This window comes from Malania oleifera, chromosome 8, assembly GCF_029873635.1.
Source record: "Malania oleifera isolate guangnan ecotype guangnan chromosome 8, ASM2987363v1, whole genome shotgun sequence".
Classification (NCBI taxonomy): Eukaryota; Viridiplantae; Streptophyta; class Magnoliopsida; order Santalales; family Ximeniaceae; genus Malania; species Malania oleifera.
In genome coordinates, this window is record NC_080424.1 from 92,327,389 (window position 1) to 92,352,592 (window position 25,204).

Sequence of the window (25,204 nt, forward strand, 5' to 3'; positions counted from 1 at the left end):
TTTTAAAATCACTTTAGAATCAATAATTTTTGTGTTACAAATTATAAAATTCAACTAAAACATCAACTATTAGTTATTTATAGGTCAAAAGATACCGACCTCCTCTTAAGATTTGGAAAAAAGATAAAGACTTCCCCTTAAGGTTCCAAAATTTCATTAACCTCATTTGAGATTTTAATATATCACAAAGTTTTCTTGAGGTTTGACAAAAAGATACAAATTTTTCCTTAAAAGACTTGTCTTTTTACAAAAATATAAGGATTTGTTTATGTTTTTTTTTTTACAAATTTAAGAAGAGATACTTAAAATTTTCGAAACCTTATGGAAGGTTCTTGAAATTTTTGAAATTGCAGTGAAAATCTATGTCTTTTTCTAAACCTCATGACCAATCAATAAGTATCTTTTGCCCTCATTTATATGTCCAATGACAACAATCAATAGAAACGGGTTAGATACCATATGTATCAAAATATTAAAAGAATGTTATTATTTTATTTTTAAATTAAATAAAAATGTATCCCACATCCATCGTATCGTATGGTTTGAAAACTTGGACCTGACCGACCGGCTTGATTCGATTCAACTAGAATGAATCACCAGCCTCGTCCGGTTAGCTCACTAGAACTAGAAATGAGTTTAACCAGGATTGACTCAATCAAACTGATTCAAACCGGCCACAACGGATCTGAACCAGAATTGAAGATTGGTCAACGTGATCCTTTACTCTAAAAATTAAAAAAAACAAAAAAAAAGATGTTTACAGAAAGCAAAGGGGCTTGACTTAAATCCATGATGTATGGGAAAGAGAACATGTCCTAATCTGTTGGCTATATTAAATGATGGAGTATATTTTATACATTGTATTCAAGTTAAGTTTCCCAAACTAATAAATTCTATCTTCTTTGAATAAAATAAAGAAAATCAAATAAATTAATAAATAGCTAACAACAAATACACCAACTCCAGCTAATATTTTTTGAAAAAAAAATGAAATAATAAATTATAAAGAATATTTTTCAAAATAAGAATAGTAATTTAAAATTTTAAAATAATCGTACCTGACCCTTAGCAACCCCAAGTAATTCATTTCATTCAGGACGCCAAAGAAAGAAAAATTGCACAGGCATGGAGTTTTTCCTTCTCCCTTCCTCCTCCGCCACTTACACTGCTTCCGCCTTCGCTGTTCTTCTCTTCCTCTATTTCCTGTTATGGATTTCCACAAGTTTCCAAAAGAAGTCCGTCGGCCAAAAAGTAGCAGCCCCCGAAGCCGCCGGAGCGTGGCCGGTGATCGGCCACCTCCATCTCCTCGGAGGATCCCAACTCCCCCACAGGAAGCTGGGGAACATGGCCGACAAGCACGGCCCAATCTTCACGATAAAGCTGGGCATGCACCGGGCCTTGGTCGTGAGCAATCCGGCGATGGCCCGGGAGTGTCTGACCACTCACGACAAAGTCTTCGCCAGCCGCACCAGAGCAGTGGGCGTGGAGCACATGGACTACAATTACGCCATGTTCGGGTTCGCCCCTTACGGCCCTTACTGGCGCCACGTGCGCAAGATAGCCATGACCCATCTCCTCTCCAGCCACCGCCTCGATACACTCAAGCACGTCCCTGAATCCCAAGTGAAGGCGGCCGTCAACGATATCTATCGGAGATGGTCCGGAGCCAGTGGCAGCGGAGGCGGTGGTTCAAATGCAGCGCTGGTGGAGATGAGCAAGTGGTTTGGGGATATAAATCTGAAGGTGATTCTTAGGATGGTGATAGGAGACCGATGTTTGGAAGATGGCGGCGCCGCCGACGATCGGTTTCGGAGGGCGTTGAAGGAGTTTTTCCGGCTGATGGGGTCGTTCGTGGTGGGAGATGCTATTCCGTTTCTGAGGTGGTTGGATGTGGGGGGATACGAGAGGGAAATGAAAAGAACCGCGGCGGAATTGGATCGCGTGATGGAGGAGTGGTTGGAGGAGCACAAGCGGAAGAGGCCGGTTTCGGCGGAAGACGGCGGCGACTTTATGGATGTGATGCTGTCCGTCGTCGACAGCGGAGATGTGCCGTCCGATTATGATCCTGATGTTTTCATCAAATCTACATGCCTGGTACATATGGATTTTTCTTTTCAATTAAAATTTCTTCATCATTTAAAGATCAAATTCTTTCTATTTTTTTTTTGGTGTTCAATTGATATTTACAAAGGGAAAGGGCACTGCGCATCTAAAATGGATGACGTAAGCATCCAGTTCCAGTCAAACATCACCTGCTCCTCCAACTCCTCCATCAAATTTGTATAAAAAATTTGAAAAATATATTTTAATGTTCTAATAAAGTACTCATTTTTCATTGACTTAATATACAGCCAACTAGTACACCCATTATATTAAAGTACACTCAGTTTAGTTCTGAAATATTTTATTTTAATTTTTCAATAAATTACAAAAAAGTTAATTAAAATAATTCTTATTTTTATAATATTTATATAAAATAAATGAATAACAGTAAATATTTTTTATACTATTTGTTTATAAAAATAGTTTTATTTTTATTCTAACTTTTTTAAAAAAATTATAAAAATATCATCTTATTTTTTTAATTTTTTTAAAATTTGTATAGAAATTTTGAAAAATATATTTTAATTACTTTTCTAAATTTTTAAGATCATGATCAACCTTAAATTTTAATTTGTATAGATCGGCTTATATAATTTGTGTCAATAAGTTTGTTAGCTATTAATAGATTGAAAAATTATAAGCTTACTAGCCATTGATAGATTGAAAAATTATAATGTTGCCACATGTTTGGACAATCTTTAATACTCGATCTACTAAAAAATAAATAATTTTTTTCTGATGCAAAATTATGAAAAAATATAATTATTGATTAATTTAATATTTTCTCCTTTGTAATACTATCTAAGTGCAAGCACGCATGCTATTAATTAATGAGACTAGGCAGTATTTCAAATTGAATATTAATTATTTTTATAATTTTTGTGTGAAGTTCTATATATTTTTACAAGTTAATAATTAAAATAAAAATGTTGGTTAATATTTTTTTTTTGGGTGATGTTGGTACGTACCCACATCACTTAAATGGTTCAAATATTGATATAATATTTTTTTTTTTTATTGATGAGTTCCAAATTTCAGGCGAAAAACTTTTTTATAAGTATTTCTTGTTGGATAGAGAAAATTGTTAAATGTGTGGCCTAATCATGTCACGAAGATAACCAACCATATTTTAGGGTTTTTACTGGTTTTGAATGATTTTAGAAATACACGAAGACACACTCTAACATTGTCTAACACACTCTAAGAACTATGATCACAGTTATCTATATTCAATTCTAATATTTACTTGGGGTTGAAAAAGACCAAACCTTATTTCCACATCCATGCTAACTTCCTTTTAAAAGAATGTATAATATATTCAATCCAAATGGTTGAGGGTCTACTTAATATCATTATTAGTTTTTATTTTCTAATTTTATTTTTGAATAATGAAAAAATAAATTATAAAAATACAATTGTTTATATTTCTAGTTCTCTATTCTAATTGTTGGTTTTCAGTTATTTATTAAAAAAATTGAAAATATAATCTGTGATTTTCAATTGCTTTAGCGATATGCTATTAAAAAATTTTAGAATTCAAAAATAATTATTTTTCAAATTAAATCATTTGTTTTGTACAAACTTTTGATTAAAATTGAAATAAAATAATCATATGAATTTAAATAAAATTAAAATAAAAATGTCCATAGATTTCAAAAAAATTAAATAATAAAATTTTAAAAATATTGTTACTATTTTTCAATTATCATTAATAATAACATTATTATAAAGTGAATTTTAGAATATAACAATTAATTAAAATATTTATAATTATTTTTATTTTTATTACAGTTTTTTAAATTTGCATTATTTTGGGCATATATTATTTAATCATATTTTTAATAATATTATTTGATTTATAGATAAAAATAAATATTTTAAATTAAAATTTTAATTTATTTTAAATTTGCAAATATTAATAAAATAGGTTGCCAATTTTGTTTTTTTTATTTCTTTTTTAAATTTTTAAATTCTTATTTCTTATTTTTCATTTTCATAATTTTTAATAGTGATACTAATTAAACTAACCATGAAATTTTCCCCTTAAAAGCATAACGCGCTATATGGATTCATTGCGTATTGAGGCCCAAAGTAGAGCTCATCCCACCAAGGTATTCTTTGGTTCACAATTGGAGTTGGAATCAGAATCAAAATAAAATTACACTTGACTGGAAACAAAATGTCACATTCCTCTCTCGCATTTGGTTCGACAACAAAATCAGAATCGAAATTATATTATAATATTTGGTATATATAAATATAAGAATCATAAATGAGTCTAGTTAGTATGAAAAAATTTATTCAATTAATTTAGTATGACATGATAATATAATAAATATAATTATTATATAATATTATTTTATTAAACTATATAATAAATAATTTTTTATAACAAAATAATTTAGATAATCATGTACTTGATTATCCTTACCTATTGTATTTTATTATTATTATTATTATTATTACTATTATTATTATTATTTTGTTTTAACAATGTTATTAATATTATATTGTATCTTACATTTTATAAGTATTATATTTAAATATATAATTTATTAATAAAATATCATATGTTGTGACACTGTAACATAATTTGTTATTTAATATTAAAAAATAATATAATAAAATAACTATAGTAGCAATATATTTTTTATATAATAATATTTTATTATTTTTTGTATATATTTTATAAGTATTATATTTTATTATACAATAGTATTTTAATTTTAAAGTAAAAGTCCAGAATTAAAATGTACAAAAATTAAGTCCAGAATTAAAATGTACAAATTGAAGCATTTCAATTCTGATTATAATTTTGAGAGTCGATTCTCAATTACCAAATACTACAAGTATGTTGTCCATGATATACATAATTGATCGCAGGCTCTCGTGTTGGGGGGCGCCGACACCTCAACTGTGACCTTGGTATGGGCTCTCTGCTTGCTCCTCAACAATCTCCACACTCTAAAGAAGGCGCAAGAAGAATTGGACGCCCAGGTTGGGAGACAACAGCAACTACAAGGAACTCATATCAAACACTTAGTATACATCCAAGCCATCATCAAGGAGACCATGCGCCTCTACCCCGCCGCACCTCTAGGAATACCTCACGAATCCATAGAAGATTGCACCATCGGTGGCCACCGCGTCCCCGCCGGCACACGCCTGGTGGTGAACCTGTGGAGGGTTCACCGAGACCCGCAAGTGTGGCTCGATCCAAACGAGTTTCGACCAGAGAGATTTTTGACAACCCACTAGGATGTGGATGTCAAGGGGCAGAATTTTGAGTTGATCCCGTTCAGCAGCGGCAGAAGAATGTGCCCTGGAGTTTCTTTTGCACTTCAGGTTATGCATTTTACACTAGCCAATTTGCTACATGGGTTTGAGATTGCGACTCTAGACGACGAACCAATTCACATGGGGGAGCGCTTTGGGCTAACCGTGGCTAAGGCAACGCCGCTGGAAGTCCTCCTCTCTCCTCGCCTACCTTCTCACCTATATGTGTAAGGTAATTTGCCATTGGTGATAGAGTGTATGTTAGAAGACTTCAGGTCTCCAAGCGCATGCTTAGTGTTTAATATTTTAGCTTTGAGATAATATTGATTTGGGCCAATTTAAATATAATGTAATATAAAATTATATTAAACTTTTATAAATTCTGAACATTCCAAATTGATGCCCCAAATACGATTTAAATTTTTCCTTGAACCAAAATGGTATTATATTTTGTGTATTGAATTGATTGAGAGATATCCTTAAAAAATAAGTCACACACCTATTTATATTCATTTCAAGTCATATTTAGGATTATAATTGAAACTTAAAACATGCCCAAATCATTGCTACCTTTAAATTGTATGGTTACAAGTATAAATTGAATAATAATTCCAACCAAAATTTTAAAATGTTATTAATTAATTAAGATTTATTATTATTAATTAATTAATTAATTAAAAATTATTAAATTGAATAAATTACATTAAGTAATATTATGATTATATACATACATATATATATATATATGTATATGTATATATATGTAAATAATAATAATAAAATAATATACATTAGATATATATATTATTATATATGTAAAACGGAAGAAGAATCTGTTGGGCTTTTGTGGAGCCTAGTTGTGTTTTAATTTTGGATGCCGACCCGACCCCTATTTAATTAGAGATTTCTATCCTAAGGCTTAGTCCATTCGGAACGGAACCCTAGGCGCAATATATAAAAAGGATTGCTTTCGGGTGATTAGGATTTGTGTGATTGTACCTGCGAGAGAGCGAGAGGGAGAGCATTGTATTGCTGCACTCTCTGTGTTTTCTTTCTGATAATATTGAAATCCTTGCAACTCCGTGGACGTAGGCAAAATTTCCGAACCACGTAAATATTGTCTTGTGCGTGTGGTTGATTTTTTCTTTGGCGTTATTTTTTCTCCATTTTGTTTCTCACAGGTTTTCGGGAATTTGTTCTTTATTCCCAATAGAATCAAATCATCCTGAAAGTTCAAGATGATTTGAATTAAGAACAGAAGCTTGCGCCTCTCTCCTACTCTCGTCACTCTCTCTTCTTCGCCAGCTCTCTATCTCTCTTCGATTTTCTCGGCCTAATTTGCGTCGATCGGAGAACGGAAAACACCCCTGGGTTCCATTCTCCACCACCAATATTTTCACTGGAGTGAATTTGTGATTAGGGCGTCGTAGGCACCACTCCTGAGATAAGGTAATTTCTTTCTCTCTCTTTCTCTTCTCAATTTTTCCTTAAATCTCTAGTCAAATCGACAATCAGACACTACCACGGAACTTTCCTAAGTGCTTGTGCAAGGATCTAGGGTTTTTCTAAAGCCTTTTTTAGTGTATGGTTCCTATATGATCAAACTATGGTCATTGAGCTTGTCTGTCCTATCATACATGCAATGTATTAATTATTATATACTATGATTAATATTACAGACCCAAATTGAAATGAGCAATAAATACAATTGAAATTATTTGGTTTTTATTTCCTTTACTTCTTCAAATGGCACCATATGATGTGAACGTTGCGGTCATTATGGTTTCCTTGCATCCTTACCATCCGTGCGTGCTAAAGGTTAGTTCGTGTTAATAAGCTCAATGCACATGTAAGAACTATTGGATTTGTCATAATCAGAACGGGAAAGACTCATTGTGTTACTCACCTATTTATATTCATTTCAAGTCATACTTAGGATTATAATTGAAACTTAAATCAGTCCCAAATCATTGTTACCTTTAAATTGCATGGTTACAAGTATAAATTGAATAATAATTCTACCCAAAATTTTAAAATGTTACCAAACATTAAACAACATAATTATTGTAGTTGATTCCTTATAATCTCGCGTAGGTAGCTATTTGCAATTTTTCACTTGATGACCAGGCAAGATCTGTAGCGATACAAAAATTATACTGCTAAAAATATTAAGTGTTCTGATACCAATAATAATATCTACAATGTCAATCCGGACCCAAAGTGGGGTATCGAGGATATACGTGTCCATAAATACATACTATCTATGCAACGGAAAACTTAATGTACCTGAACCTCATATATAATATTAGAGTTCTACTATCTCCATAAATATACATGTACGTCCCAAAATATCCATAAAATATCTTAGGAATTTCACAAAACATATCTCCTAACTCAAACACTTACCCTAAAACTAAGACAGTACCAACACCTCTTCTACCTCGGAGCTCGCTCCGCTCGTCTGTCTAGATTTCTTGAAATGTTTAAGTTCTTGGATGAAACACCTCTCAGTAAGTTGGGATAAATTATCATCAGTGTGTGGTAGCATGAGTTCTAATGTGCTATAAATATATACTGCAAGTAATTTAATTGTAATATATTAAACTGTAACTGATAAATCATAAAAATTTGTACTCATACTTTTATAAGTCTGGTGAAATCATACCTTTCAACATAATCAACTATATCATAATAAATTTCCATAAACATGTAAATCATCTATTATATTTGTATAATACTGAAATTTTCCCCTAGATGGATAGTTAGCTAATATCATGTATTTGTAGTAACTTAGGAAAAAAATTAAGATTTATTATTAATTAATTAATTAAAAATTATTAAATTGAATAAATTACATTAAGTAATATTATGATTATATACATATATATATATATATATATATTTGTAAAAAGGAAGAAGAATCAAATCATCCTGAAAGTTCAGGACGATTTGAATTAAAAATAGAAGCCTGCGCCTCTCTCCTACTCTCGTCACTCTCTCTTCTTCGCCAGCTCTCTATCTCTCTTTGATTTTCTCAACCTAATGTGCGCCGATCGGAGAACGGAAAACACCCCTGGGTTCCATTCTCCACCACCAATATTTTCACCGGAGTGAATTTATGATTAGGGCGTCGTAGGCACCACTCCTGAGATAAGGTAATCTCTCTCTCTCTCCTCAATTTTTACTTAAATCTCTAGTCAAATCGACAATCGGACACTACCACGGAACTTTCCTAAGTGCTTGTGCAAGGACCTAGGGTCTTTCTAAAGCCTTTTTGAGCGTATGGTTCCTATATGATCAAACTATGATCATTGAGCTTATCTGTCTTATCATACATGCAATGCATTAATTATTACATATTATGATTAATATTACAGATTCAAATTGAAATGAGCAATAAATACAATTGAAATTATTTGGTCTTCATTTCCTTTACTTCTTCAAATGGCACCATATGATGTGAACATTGCGGTCCTTATGGCTTCGTTGCATCCTTACCATCCGTGCGTGCTAAAGGTTAGTTCCTGTTAATAAGCTTAATGCACATGTAAGAACTATTTGATTTGTCATAATCAAAACGGGAAGGACTCATTGAGTCAATACATTTCCAATATAAAGCATATATCACACAATTTTATTTGATATTCATATCACAATATTGTCAGGCAAAATATTATATTTTCATTTTCACATATTACTTAATTAGTAATTCCCAAAAATTACTATTATAATTTATTCCCCTTACATGACTTACTGAGATGTCTGCTAACAATTCTAAATCTATGCCCCACGGTGTTCGAAGTTCCAAACCCTAAAATCACATTTTTCCCAATTCAATAACTCAACCCTAGAATTACAATTATTTTTAACATTTCCTAGGCTCACACGATGCCATTAACCGGTTAAATTTTAAAAACGTGGGTTTGATCCACTTCCCGTATTTAAATTTAATTTTTAACATATTTAAAAATACCAGTATGATCAAATCTTCGCAGTTTAATCTAATTCCAAAATATTCCCCCAAAATTACATTTAATCAATTCCCTACAATTTAACTTAATCCCAAAATATTCCTAAAAATCTGATATAAACCAATATTCCAATTTAGTAATCACCTATTATAATTTAACCAGTTAAATTTCTAAAATAATTGACATAATTTGTACTCCTAACCTCAGCCTTGAAGTAGTGCCTAAGACCACTAAATCCAAAATCTACTCTAGCTAACATGATGAGGATCGAACCTAAAACCTTGTGGTGGTGTCCGAATGTCAATTTGACTGGAGATTTAAGGAAAAATTGAAAAAATAGTGGGAGTTTATCCTATTCCAGGAGTGGTGCCTACGATGTAAGAACCCGAACCATGATAATGGGTTTATATATATAAAGAGAGGGACATTTTGGTAAAAGAGAAGATTCGTCGACGAAGCTAAATTTCGTCGACGAAGCCTGTGTTCTTCTCGTCGACGAAATTCAAAGATTCGTCAACGAGGAGAAGCCGTGGGGTCTCGAAAAAATCGGTGATCTTAGATTCATCGACGAGGCCACCGATTCGTCGACGAAGCTAGTGAAAGATTCGTCGACGAAGGCAACATTTCGTCGACGAATTCCCCAGGGTCAAGGGGCTATAAAAAGAAATTCTCTTTTCTTCTTCATTAAGTTTCTCAAATATCTCTCTCTTTCTCTCTAAACCTCTCCCTACTCTCTCTCTCTCTCTCTCTCTCTCTCTCTAAATTTCTTCGCCGATCGTCGATAGAATTGGGAAATGGAAGTTATCACGAGGATCGTCGAAGGATTCTCTACAACTTCTACGGATCGGAATCTCGTTTCGGAGGTTTTCAGGTTTTGGTGAAAAATCGAGGTAAGACTCGGTTTTCATTTCTGATCTGGTAGTTTTGTAGAGGATGGTCTTGTGAGTATATTCTGTACTGTGATTTGTAGGTTTTGAAAGTCAGTTCGCTGTTTAGGAGCCATGGAGTTCGGATTTTTGTTATACAAGGTTAAGGTAAGGGGAACTATGTTTATATTGGTTCTTTTCGAAATCGGACTCGGTGGAACTGTGGTCTACAGTCCTGTGTGTGTTTTGGCTACTCATTTGGGGGGATCTAACGGGAAAAACTATGGGTTTTTCATTATTGCAGTTTTGGGGAAAAAGGGGGCGACGGGCTGAATCCCGGGTTTTGTTGAAAACCGAGTATATGTGTGATTTATACTGTGATATTGGGATAGCCGTGCCTTGACTTTGCTTAAACTGTATTTGTTTGGAAAACCATGATTTAGATAACCAAATGAGTGTGACTTGTTTGGTTATATGAGCATGCATGTGTGTGTAATATGCGAAATTGCTAATGGGACTGCGATTCTAATGATTCCAGGGACTGAGAGTGACCGGCTCTATATCCGAGGGCGTGTGTTTATCGCCTTTCACGTAGGTAAGAGTGTCCGACTCTATATCTGAGGGCGTGAGCCTATCCCGGCAGATCAGGCCGAAGGGTGTGGATCCACCAGTTAGTGCCGATACGATGCCATGGGAGTCGAGGACTAGCCATGTGCCGGTGGCGCCGTGCTTCGCGGGTTGGCTACAGGCCAACGTCTGAATGCCAAACCGGCTTCGGGCCGAAGGGTGTGATGACACAAGGATTTCTGATCATGTGTTGTGTGTGCGTGTATGCACTGTGTAAATTAGTATTGGATTTGCATTTAACTGCGTGTATGTTGCATCATGATAACACTCAAATGCCACACACCGATATAACATGTGTTCTTCCTTACTGAGAGGTGTCTCACCCCTGCTGTACGTACATTTTTATAAGTCCTTCGAGTAACTGGAACTAGCATCCTGATATAGGGAGCGTAGTGGCCGGTGTACTGCATTAGCGCTTGGATAAGTGTTAGGACTGTAGTTTCGTTGGTTGCTATTTTGAGTTGTATTTGGGCACCCAGTTTGTAGGTTTGTATAGAGCTGTGTTTGGCTCGTGTATAGACTCTGGTATGGTACTCATATGTTGATATAGAATGATTTTTTCTGCTGCGTATATGATTGTGGTTGGATGTGTTTAGGGTGTCTGGGAACCCCACGGGGTCGAATCCTCATCCATTATACTATATCTGTAATGATTTGTATGATACAGGGACAGGTTAGGTTACATTTTCACCATTGGGTCCCGTTTCGGGATTTTGGGCGTGACATACGACGCCCTAATCACAATCCACTTCGATAAAAATGTTAGTGGCGGAAAATGGAACCCAGGAATATTTTTCATTCTCCGATCGGTGCACGTTAAGCCGAGAAAAATGAAGAGAAAGAGAGAGAGAGAGAGAGAGAGAGAGAGAGAGAGAGAGAGAGAGTGAGTGAGTGAAGTTGAGGGGGCGCCCTCAAGAATTGATTGAAATCAATTGAATGTATATATATATATTTACTTATTTATGTAATAATTATTTTTTAAACGTTTGATCCATCAATTTGTCCCTTCGGAAACAAATTTAAAATTGCCGGGAGGTCTAATGAGCTGGCAAAAAAGACAGTTGCGCTGCAAGCCAAAGAAATTAATTGAAGAAGACAAGCAGCTTTGAAAATGGCCGAAGATTTGCACACTGCAATAAGAATTGAAAGAAGACAAGCAAGCTTTGAGAAGCCCGAACATGTACACGGCAATAATAATGACTGCACATGCTTGGGCGCTGATAGTGTAGTGAACAGTGAAAAATTGCAATTGGAAATTTGAACGCAGACCACCGCAGCAACACTCGCTGAACAATAAGAGCACCGGAAGGCGGACCACCTCAACAGTGAGCCGAACAATAAGCAAACACCTGACTCGGACAGAAATGAATGTTCATGAGGTGGTCCATTTATTTTGGTCTATGTGATGAGCGAACAATCTGCCAAAATCCTATTGCGCAAGCTTTGAACTTTTGGGATTGCACCAAACAAAATATAAAGTAATCAAGTAAAACCACAAATAGTTAGCCTTTATATTTTTTAATAAAATTTATTTTAATTTCTAATATTTTTGTTAGCATAATTAAGAAATTAAGCAAATTTTGACACATAGGAATGACATTATTAGTTGTTAGGAGCATACCATTTCAGAAGTTTTAGCATGAAATGATTATGATTTGTCATTCTATTGCACACTACATGAACAATATAAAATAATTTTAAAAATATTTTATATATATATATATATATATATATATATATGTAATCAATGATATTCAAGAGCCTACTCACTAATCTATAGTTCAAAGGGATCTTTTCTTAATTTTTCCTCCAATTCGTAAATACCATCAAATTATATTTTATGACAACTTTAATTGAATAATTATAAATACTAAAATAAAACAAGGACAAAGCAACTCTACCATTTGCAATAGGTTATGCTTAAGTTGTTCAAAGGACTACTCCTTAGATGGAGCTCCTCTAAATTGAAAAAGTACAAAGAAAAAGTTTAGACTCTTAATTCCTATAGGAGTAGTTTGGAATTTTGAAAGGAGAGTAACCTAGGATTTTCTATGATCAATTCAATTTGACTTCACTAGTAGCTGCTAAAGTACAAAACAACATGTTCTACTAGAGTAATTCTTGTGATTAGTTTTCATTTGGAGTAGGAGGAATTTCTGCATATCCTTGTTGCCATTGATTTGCAACCTCTCTATCTTTTGCTTTGATTTTTGTTTTTTTTTCTAGTTACAGCGCATGGGAGGGCTTCAACATTTGACTGAGTGGGTTCCCAATATTGTAAGCTCTCCTTTTTCCTTTGACTAAGTGGGTTCCCAATATTGTAAGCTCTCCTTTTTCCCTTGCTGGTCAGGCTTCTTGCTTGTTCATCAGGGCTGAGTTCTATTAAATTCATTTTGTCCACTTAATATAAAATGGGAATGCAAAAGAATAATTAAAAAAAAAGGATAAAATAGCTCTTATGAATCTTTTAATCTCTAAGCACATACTGAATTTTTACTATAAAACATTAAATAAAAAAGAATTTTTGTAGAAAACTTCATTGAAGTTATTCTTGGTGTACTTTTTTTTGAAAGGCAAAGGTATGTAATTAATAACAAGAGAGCAAACAAGTACAAGGCCATCAAGCAAGAGTTCCTTCCCATTTTTATTTTATTTTATAATAAAATATTAAATAATAGTTTGTTTGGGAAGAATGTTTCTGTTTTGATGCTTACGTAGTCTCGCTAGATGGTCTAGTAGGATTTGTCACGCATCAACACCAGATTTTCTTGGGAAAGTGAAGCAGCGTTCGATGCTTGGCAAATCTCGCTGGACTATCTAGCGAGATTTTCTTGGGAATTAGCAAAACTCGCTGGATGGTCCAACGAGTTTTGTTTTGGAAATCAACCGGCTTTTGATGCATGGCAAAACTCGCTAGACCATCCAGCGAGTTTTGCTCGAATTTTGAATGTCCCATTCCTCCTTCATTTGCTCGTGAATTGCGGAGAGAGCAGAGAGTGGTGTTGCAAAGTTGAGGGCAGAGCTGCTGGCTGGATGATTGGATGCGAGAGAGCAAGTGACCATTGGAGAGGACTTGCCGAGCGTTGCTCGTTGAATGTTGGGGAGAAGGTATAAAAGGGGGAGATTGAAAGAAAGCTTTTTGGGAAGATGTAAAACAAGGTCCTGCCATAAAAGAACAGACTCAACAGAGCTTGAAGCCCATTGACTGCAAGCCCTAACCTCCGCACCCAGCCTCCCCAGCCGCCCCTCCTACAGCACCACCCAGCCATAGCTTCTCTGCCTCGCGGCCAAGTTACCCGACGAGCCTCCACGACCTCCTCTTCATCAGCATGGAAGGCCACAAGAAGCCATGCCAGGCCAAGCGACTCGCAGCCTCTTCTCCACCATCGCAGTCGTCGCACCATCCTCGCCATCGCCTGAGTTCGTGCTGAGACAAGCTACAGTACAGTCCTCTGCTCCTGCCAGTAGACACCACCGAGCCCAGCCATTGTCCCCGGCAGCCGAGACATCCAGCCGCCGCTCTGGCCACAACAGCAGCAACCTTTCTCTCTACGTGAGCACCCATCCTCTCTGCAACTCCGACGAAGCCAAGCCGATAGTTCACTCCTCTCTGTTCCAGCTGAGGCCAGACGCCCACAGCTTCCAGACAACCAACCCAACTCGCTAGAGTTCCCTTCTAGGTTTCTGAGGAGACACACGAGGGGTAACACAGAACAACGATCTGTGCCAAAAACCGCAGCCGTCGCCGTCGAGGACAAATCATGGAAACTAAAAGCCATCGCTGCTCAGGGAGTCGCCAAACAATGCAGGTCAGTCTATTTTCTATTTAGAAAAGTTTGTCTTTATTATCAATATTTTGCAGTACAGTGTCGTCCCCCGCCAATGGCCACACCCTCGGCAGGGAATGTCATCCAGGCTAGTCCCGAGGTGTAGTCATATGCGCAAATTGTGAGTAAAAAAGTGGAGATGCTTGCGTTCAAATTTTCCATGAGATTGCTCGTTAATATCAATGGGGAATTAAGATTTATTTTCTCAGAAGCAGAGATGGTTAAGGCTGAGGAAGAATTTCGTTTTGTATTAATAATGAAATTTTTGAGCAATCAGTCATCTATTGATAAAATTCTGCTTTTGATTGTGAAAATGTGGGGTTTGATGGAAATTCCAACGATCAGTATTATGGATGATTATCACGTGTTAATTCATATGAAAAATGAACGCAACTTTCTGCATGGTTGGGCAAGGGAAGGTAGAATTATGGAAGACAATTCTTTTTGGATGTTCAAGTGGACGAAGGATTTTGATACCAAAAAAGAATCCCCATTGGCTCCTCAATGGATTTTCTTACCGAGGTTACCAATAGATCTTTACCGAACGGATTTTCTCTAAATAATAGCAACTCGCTTTGGTCATTATCTTGGAACTGATAATGCAACAATTAATCGTACGAGAGCATCAGGGGCACGTATTTGTGTGGAAGTTGGCCTAACAATGGAGCCGGTAAAGGGATTTCCTCTTGTTTTATCTTCGAAACAATGTATTTGGCAAGAGGCCAAATATGAAAAGATGGGGCTTTTTTGCTCTAAATGTTGCAGGCAAGGACATACCTCGACTGTTTGTAGAGTAGGAGAGAAGCGAAGGGAGGAGGAAAAATATAAAGAAAAAAAGATATGGAAACCAAAGACTAATGACGGTATAATAGAAACCAATTCCGACATGGATAAATGAGCAAAGAAGGTGGTGCAAGAAGCAGGACCCAGTAATGTGCATATGACGAAGTAGATAATTGCAGAAACTCCTGTAGTTCAAGAAAATGGGGATCATGCAAGGAAAAACTCTAATATACCGCAGAGAGCATTATAAAATAATGGGAATGAAGATTCAATAGAGAGGAATGAAGGGGAGTGTGAAGAAGTCAGATGTGATGATGATCCTCGAGTTTCAAACGATGAACCTCTATCTCAAGAGAAAGTGGATCACATGGATAGTTCTAAACTAACTGAAGGTCGAGACCAAGGTTTGCAACAGGAGGATTTGGCTTGGGGTTATTCGTCTGAGAGGGAGGAAGGTGAAATATCAGTTTTAAAGGATAAAGAAAAAATGTATGAGTCTGATAGAGGGCAGGGATGGGTTTTCGTAAAAAATTCGGTGAGGAAATCTCAGAGGGTTCTCGTCCGACCGCATAAATTAAATTTATGACAAATACAATTCTTTTCTAGAATATTAGGGGTTAGGCAGGTCTAGAGGCAGGTCAAAGATACTAACTAAAAAGTTTAATGTTGGGTTGTTTGCTATTTCAGAACTGTTCGCGGCTGAGGAGCGAATGGTAATGCTGGGTAATTTTTTGAATTACCACCATTTTATATCTAATGAAAATCAGGGCAGTAAATTGTGGCTATTTTGGAAGGATATAGATGCCTTTGAGGTGATTTCAATCATGACTCAGAAGATTTCTGGGTGGTTTTTTAAGGATGGACAAAGAATTTTGGTGAGTTTTGTCTATGCCAAATGTTCTTATGTTGAAAGAAGAGAGTTATGGCGGCAATTGGAGAAGTACCAATCAGATTTTTCTTGGTTGGTCATGGGTGATTTTAATGTGATTCAAACGGATACTGAAAGAATTGGTGGAAATCCAAGACCACAGTTACCTATGATGGAGTTTAATGACTACTTACATCATTGTGGTCTCTTTGATTTATCAAACACAGACTCATGAATGTCGTGGTGCAATGGCCATGAAGGGGTGGCTCATAGTTGGGATAAGCTTGATCATGTTCTTATTAATAATGGTTTTTTCAACCTATATGGTTTGGCTCAATTCAAATATCTGAGTCGGAAATCATCATATCATAGCCCTATGGTGGTGTATACAAATACGTCTTTCTCCCGGTATGGCCCTACCCTATTTCAGTTCTTAAATATGTGGAGCTCACATGATATGTTTTTGTTGTACGTTAAAGATGTCTAGATCAAGAATGACTCGGCCTCGGGTTTTCTGAAACTTGCTATTCGCCTTAAGAGAACTAAATTTGCATTACGTGCATGGAATAAAAATGTCTTTGGAAGAGTGGAAGAAAATTTAAAAGTTCTTGAGGAAAGGATGGAATATCTAGAAAATCAACTACAAACAGGTTTTTCTGAGGACGTCGAAGCTGATTACTTGACTACTAAGGTGGAGATTTAGGTGTGGGAGAAGAGGGAAACATCTCGCTTAGGACAAATTGCGAAAAAAAATGGTTGACTGAGGGGGATCAAAACTCTAAATTCTTCATTCAGTTATCAATCAAAAGCGAAATAAAAGTTGTATAGACCGTATGGTTCTAAACGATGGAAGGATATTCGAGGGTGCGGAAGCAATTCATAATGAGCAATTATTTTTTTCTAGAATTTTCTTTCAGATTCTTCAGCGATCGAACCATGCGATCTCTCTGAGTAAATTCAAAGGCAAATTTCATATGTTGATAATAATTTACTCTGCACTGATCTGACAAAAGAAGAAGTTAAAAGAGCGGCGTTCTCTATTCCCAAAGAAAGCCGTCCAGGACCGGATGGATTTGGATCTGAATTTTATAAATCTTGCTGGGACATTATAAAAAAAGATCTCTTGGATGCGGCAATGGATTTTTTTCAGGGCACTACTCTTTCTAAGTTTTTTTCCTCTTCATTTATTGTTTTAATTCCGAAGGTGGATAATCCTTCTAGCTTTGATAAATTCCGGCCTATTAGTTTATGCTCTGTGGCTTATAAAATTTTTTCCAAGATTCTTGTTTTTAGACTAACCAAGGTTGTTGATAAGTTGGTCTCGCATGAACAAAACACTTTTATTCTTGGGCGAAGTATTTTTGAAAATATTACACTGGCTCAAGAAATGGTTCAGTCTTTGCACAAAAAAATAGCTGGCAGCAATGTGATGATAAAACTAGATATGACTAAGGCTTATGATAGAGTGAATTGGAATTTTCTTCTGGAGGTACTTAAGGCTTTTGGTTTCTCTGAGAGGTTTTGCAAGCTCATAAAAAATTGTGTTGAGTCTCCACGGTTTTCTATTTTGATGAACGGAACCTTTAAGGGTTTTTTTTCAATCTATGAGAGGCTTGCGGCAAGGGGATCCACTATTTCCTTATTTATTCATCATAATGGAGGAGGTTTTGACAAGGTTGCTTAGGAAAAACTATGAGACTGGTAGGATTGGTAAATTTAATCATCCGATTGGGACCCCATTGGTTTCACATTTGTTATATGTGGATGATATTCTTATTTTTGCGAATGGTGGGAAGAGGTCTATGAGAAATTTAATTTATGCTCTGGAAAAGTATGAGAAGTGGTCGGGTCAAAAAATCAGTAAGACTAAGTCAGCGTTATTCCTCTCAAAATACATCACTCCCGCTAGGAAGCGTGGTTTATTGAGAATCACGGGTTTCATAGAAGGTAAATTCCCTATTTCATATTTAGGTGTGCCTTTGGTGTCTGGAAAATTGTCTTCCAAGACATTGGAGCCTCTTGTGGAGAAGATTAGAAAGAAAATTGTAGGGTTGAAATCTAAGTTGCTCTCGCGAGGTGGAAGATTGATTTTAATAAGACGTGTGTTGTCTAACATGCCTATTCATTTGATATCTATTATTAAGATTTCGCAGGTCACATATTCTCACATTAACTCTCTTCTTTCAATTTTTTTTATGGTTAGAGGTGAAAGATAAAAGGAAGATTCATTGGCGCTATTGGGGGAAAATTTGTAAACCTATCTCAAAAAGGGGTTTGGGCCTGAGAGATCTTAAGGAAGTTCATAAATCTCTTCTCATGAAATTTGCCTTCAGATTGCTCACTTCTAACAATCAGTGGGTCGATTTTTTTCAGAGCTAAATATTGCAGAAATGTTCATTTATTAATAAGGAAGGGGAGACCAAATGACTCTCGATTTTGGAAATAAATTATGGCCACCATTCCAGAAGTTATAGATAATGTTAAAATTTTGGTGAAAGGTGGGAACTCTTTTTTTTGGTTCGATAGGTGGTTGTCATCAGGCCCGTTATCTGTGAGCACTAAGGATATTTTGAACAATAAACTGTGTATTAAGGATTGCTTGCCTAATAATAATTGGAACTCTGATTTAGTATGGAAATTGGTTGGTACGGATAAAACAAGGGAAATTTTGCAACAAGTGCCGGCGGGTAAAAGTGGGCAGGATATTTTTGTCTGGCAGCATGCCCCGAACGATAATTTTTCTACAAAAACGACTTGGGAGGCAGTGAGGAGCAGAAGTGATAACTTTTTGTGGAATGACTGGTTTTGGCATTCTTTATTGCCCAGAAGAATCTCAATGTGTTTATGGAGAGTCTGGTTTAGATGCTTGGCTGTAGATGATAGAATTCAGACCAAAGGAATATCAATGACTTCGGCTTGTGATTGCTGCGTTTAGAGAAGTCAAGAAAACATTGATCATATTCTTTCTTTAGGAGAGGTGGCTTCAGAGGTTTGGCGTCGGGCTAGTGTGGCATTGGGGATTCCTTTCCAATGATCTCTTCCTTAGAAAAATAAAATGGCAAATTGGTTCCACTATGCAAAAAAATCGTCTATTGAAGGTATTTTAATCGGGCTGATTCCATGTTTGATTACGTGGTGCCTCTGGAATCGAAGATGTAAAGCGAGAATGGAAGGAGTTTATCAAAGTACAAATCAGATGTGGAGAAGTGTTTGATTCTAGGTTAGTTTTATTGCTGAGAGCACCATTTCTTTTCAAAAATTGAAGAAGTAGGACATTAAGATTTGAGTGAGTTTCAAATTAAGCATGAGAGAGTTTGCGATAGGCCTGGAAAAATTATTTCATGGGTTAAACCTTCAGTAGGGTGGATAAAACTTAATTGTGATGAGAGTTTTAGGGGCAATCTAAGTACTTCAGGAGGTGGAGGAATTATTCGGGATTGTTATAGCATGGTAAAAGCGGTTTTTTCAAGTTATTTTGGAAATGGTACGAATAATAGTGCGGAATTAAAAGCAATCAGGGAAGGAATTCATTTGTGTAAATGTTTACATTATGTTAATGTGATTATTGAAAGTGACTCGCAAATTGTAGTTGATTGGTTTCGGAAAGGTAGATGTACTTTGTGATATCTTTGGGAATTTGGGAGGAGCTCGTGGCAGAGTTAGAATGAATGAATGTCATGGTGATGCATTAGTATAGGGAAGGCAATAGTGCGGCTAATTTTCTTGCTAAAGAAGGAGAAATGAGAAACAATGTAATCTACGAAGAACAACATTTTCTACCACGTTATTTTAAAGGGTATCATTTGGATGGATAGGTGGGGTCTTGTTTCCGTTCGTCGTTAGTTCATCTCTAGAGTTTAGTTTAGTGTATTTCGTTTTGTTTTTGGTTGTTTTTATGTTTTTATCTCCTTTGTTAGTTATGTTTTAATTTTGTTTGTCCTAATTTGGTTGGTTGGTGTTAACTTGTAACCACGGTATTCCTCCGCCAAAAGTGAGGGTTTATTAATAAATAAATGGAGGTGCCACCCTCTTTTAGCAAAAGAAAAAAAAAAAAAAAGAGGGAGAGATGATGCATGTAACTTCTTCAACCCTTGCTCATATTATTGATTTTGTAGAGAATTTGTTAGTTTGATCCAAATATTCATTAGTGTGTTTAATAAATTAGTACGTAACACTTCCAATTTGTTGATTGCAAGCATTTGCTGGAAACCCCCAATATTGAGGTTATGATTATTCTGATTTTGTGTTTTATTTCCTTGAATTTGATATTGTATTTCCTACAATTTATTTCATGCAAATGTATACTGTATGTGTAATTGTTATTGAAAAAGAAATTATTTTATACTGTGTTGTGTATGTGTAATTGGTATTGAAAGAAAAAATTGTTTAATTTATTTGTACTATATGTGTAATTGTTATTGAAAAAAATTAAAGTATGTTGTAAATAATATATATTGTATTTTAGACGGTATTGTGTATGTGTAATTGTTATATATTTAATGTGTTAATTTGTTGTCATTTAATGTGAGGTTAATTTGCTGTTAATTAATATATATTGTATTTTAGGGTTGAATTCCTTATTTGTAATTGAATTTGAAAATTACATGTGTTCTTAAAATATCTTAAGAAAATTGATTTGGTTTTGATAATTAAGGGTGTGTTCAAAAATTGATTTGATTTTTTGCAGTGGATTTGGCCAAAAATATATGCATCATAATATATAGTTTTTAATTAAAAAATAATAATATGAATTATATTAACTATAAAAATAATAATTAAAATTACTGAAATATTATTAAAAAATTTCACAATCATATGTTAATTCACTATATGATATGTATTGTTGTTAATTATAAAGTAATAATGTGAATTATATTAAGTAGAAAATAATCATTACAACTCCTAATTTAATTAAAAAGGGAACTCACCTATAAAATTTGTTGTAACAAATTAAAAAGTAATAAAACTATTTTACTTAATTATTATATTTCAAAGTCACTTTACAAGAACACTATTATTAAATTTATGAGTAGTCAATGTTTTATTTGGTTAAGTTATGTCTAAAATTTTAATGAATTTATGTACTTTTATAGGAAATAAACTTAAACTATATTTTTTAATGTAAAAATGAAAATATAATTGATTGTAAAAACCAAGGTGTAGCCCCAAGAGGAGGGGTGAATTGGGTTTAAAATTTTTCTTTAAAATTTTTTATGAATTCTTAAACTCTTTCAATTCTTTCAATACATTCTTAACTTTTTGTTGATTTAACAATCACACAAAAAATTAGGTCTTTTTATTCAATCTGCAACCACACAAGTTAAACAAAACTTGAACAACCAATCAATTGATTTACCAAGCACAAGTCAATGTATGCACTGCAGCATTATCAAGACTAATTCAAAGGTAAATTTTAATGCTTGTTGATATAAAGACCTATATTAATGATTTTGCTTTCTCAATATGATGTGCAATATAAAATCCAACACTCTTTACAAAAGTTTAGACTTTAAATAAACTTTCAGTTAAAGAGTCTTTGGGTGTTAACCAATCAACGCACTCTCTTACGGTTTCCGCAAATTATTGATGTTAGCCTAACTGAGTTTTTCAATCTTGTTTTGATGATAACAAATGAATGATGTTTTAACTTGTGTTGTTGAGTGACTTTATTTTAGGTCTAAGTAAAAGGGCTCTCATGGTTCATCATGGAAAGTAAGCTGAAAAGCAAAGTCAATCAAGTGAAAGCTTCTCAATATATTGAAGTAATGAATGACAAATGAAGAGTTTAAAGGCTAAACATAACTTAAAGTAAAGATTGAACTTCAAAAGGCTGCAAGACTTAATGATTAAGGTGATCATGCTTAGAAAAATGTTTGTAAGTACTTCAAATTCATTACTATTTAGATATGTGAAACTCTTTAGGATAAGAAGACTTAGAAACTATTTCTTCTAAAATCCTTGAAAATGATTTTGAAATAGTGGTACTTAAGTTTTTTCAAAATGAATTAGAGTTTAAATATCAAAAATGAAAAAGAGAGGACTGGTCATGTAGAGACTCGGTGAATTATATTAATTAAATAATAGGAGGAGGAGAGAAAAGGAAATTGTAATTGGAATTCAACAGGGGTCTCGTCGACAAATGCAGCACGTTTGTCGATGAACATGCTTGATAGGATCATCAACGGGGACACAAGTCTCGTCGATGAGAAGTTATTGAGGGGTTATTCTCAGTTCTAAATTTCGGTGACGAGGAATAAGCGTTTGTCGACGAACTCCTTTCGTGGCCTCGTCGACGAGCGCAAGTGTATAAATAGCCTAAACTCGATTTTCTTTGCAGAAATCACGTGAAGAACCTCTCTCTCTCTCTCTCTCTCTCTCTCTCTCCTCTTCGATTTTCCTCCCTTCTCTATAAGATTTTGGATCCGTTCTTCGCCAGATTGACGATCTGAAGCCGCCACGCTACTCTTGGGAAAGTTTTCTTCAAATCTGTTGGAGTAGATAGTTAGTGGGGCTAACTTGGACTCCATACCAAGTTTAGGGTAAGGCTTTATATTAAGTATTTGACATTCCTACAATTGTAGAAAAGGTAGCATTTGGAGAAATACTGAAATTTTGTTTGGGGCGATGTTTTTTTCAGGGTGTTGTATAGGGAACCCTATGGGTCTACGACTAGTGGTTTTAGGGGTTTTCCAATAGTCAGGTAAGGGAGTAAACTAAAGTAGTAATTTTTCATGAAAATTATTTTTATTTAATAGTAGATTAATTTTCAGAAAGCATGTATTATGTATGAGTATATTTGGGAAAATACTGTTGTTACACAGGGATATGTTTTAGTGTAAAATGCCAGAAAATGTAATTCTAGAACAGATTTCATGTTTTATTCAGTTTGTGTGGCATGAATATTATTTCACGTATATTGTGTTATGTTAAGTAAGATTTATAGAAAAAGTATGTTTACAATTATTTTCAGGAATAACATGATTAATACACGAAATTATAATTTTAGAATATATGATAAACAGTACATATGTTTATTTCAGTATTTATGATATATGTTTGATGCAAGGTCGTGATTGATAGTAGGCGTAAGGCCACAATTATGTATGATATTCGGCGCAAGCCTGCAGTTATGTATGTATGTGGTGTAAGGCCGTGATTATTTATGTTATGACAGAATTCAGAAAATGCTATCAATCTATTTATGTTAAAATAGTATATTATCATGTACTATATGTTATTAGAACCTGGATGATAGTTCATATCAGTTTCAGGAGCCCAGTACCATAGTTATACAGTTAAGTTCAGTTCAAACTTGTACTAACTACCCCTACCAGTAGAGGGAGTAGGAGATTGATAGTCAATGTGGCTTTTAGTGTAGAGTTATAGACGTCTACCTGGTAGTCCGAACCAGGGTGTTGCGGGTCCATCGTACTTATAGACATTTTTTACTCTGCAGTAGTTGGCTAGCCATTGTTGGGTCCTGCCTTCGAGCTGCACAACCCGTCATGGGGGGTAATACATAACACTAGCTAGCTATTCATCCTAGATAAATTTCAGAACTACTAATAATATCAAATGATTTTTATAAGCAGTTAGATACAGTATGATTCAATATAATTATGAAATTGTATGTTTATTTAGTTATGATATTATCAGTGTTTTCAAGCATGCAATATGTACTCTATATTTATTATAGCACGTAATTATTCATGTTATCACACAATTGTATTTAGTTTATTTTCCTTATTGAGAGGTGTCTCACCCCAGCTTAAACCATTTCAGGGAAACCAGAAAGACAAGCAAACCGAGCCTGCTGTTGAGACAGTTTTTACTACCCCATTAGGAGGGTGAGTTTTTGAACTGGGGTTAGTAGGTTTCTAATGTAAGATCCTAGTTTTATCTTTTGTTATTTTGAGGATTGTATATATATATATATATATATATATATATATATATATATATATATATATAGTAATATGATGGAATGTATGTAACTCTGGTATTGTGTTCTATGGTTGGATGAATGAAATTTATATTTATTACTACTTAGGTGTTCGTTGTGTATGACAGGTGTGTCTCCGCTACCCACGGGTTCGGCTTGACTTTGTTATGTTATAATTTAATAGTATTGGGGTATTTAATATGGTTAATTATGTTGTAAATTAAGCAGGTCGTTACAGTTTGGTATCAGAGTCTAAGTTCCTAGGTTCTGTAGACTCTAGAATGCAGTAGCAACAATACCAGAGTATAGGATAAGGAAATTTGAGGTTTGGTCTTATAGTCTAGACGTAGGACTTCCGTGATGATTTGTTTGTCTTTCCTGAGGTGATGATTTCAGGAAAGTCATGGTAAACTATTGACGGGTTGGGTATCTAGGTTATAGGATTGAACCTTGAATTAAGATCAGGGATGATGAATTGGTTAAGGGTATAATATACTAGTTAGATGATATGTTATGGTAATAGGGTCCTAAAGTAAGTTTATTGTCTTTTTATTATGGACCCTGGAGGCATTAGTGCCCATACTAGTGGTAATGAGGGTGCTAGGCCTTCGAGCGCTACTGGTGGCGATTGAAACGCAATACTGTGCAGTGTGGCTCAACAAGTCATAGCTGAAATTGTAAAGAACTCCAGAAAGTAGGATGATCTGTTTGCAGGCCATGGTAGTTTGATTGAGAAGTTTATTAAAATGAATTCTCTTGCTTTCTCAGGAAGAACTTATCCTACTGCTTAACATAGTATTTTGCGGCATCAACTTCTCCAATGTTGATTGTGCTTTGATAGCGAATCTTATTATTTTATTATGGCGAGGCAATAAGGTGCATGCAAATTGCAGGCCTCAATTTTGTTTTGGTGTAAAAGCCCAAAGGTCTCTAAGCACCAA

General features: G+C 34.9%; 1 protein-coding gene across 1 annotated transcript; it reads left to right on the top strand.

The window, feature by feature from the left end:
• Positions 1-1,075: 1,075 nt before the first annotated feature.
• On the top strand, positions 1,076-5,811 carry LOC131161867 (cytochrome P450 CYP82D47-like). Its single transcript, XM_058117859.1, has 2 exons — positions 1,076-2,094; positions 4,987-5,811. The coding sequence occupies exons 1-2, from the start codon at positions 1,126-1,128 to the stop codon at positions 5,359-5,361; spliced, it is 1,344 nt and encodes a 447-aa protein (XP_057973842.1). The 5' UTR covers positions 1,076-1,125; the 3' UTR covers positions 5,362-5,811.
• The last annotated feature ends 19,393 nt before the right edge of the window (positions 5,812-25,204 follow it).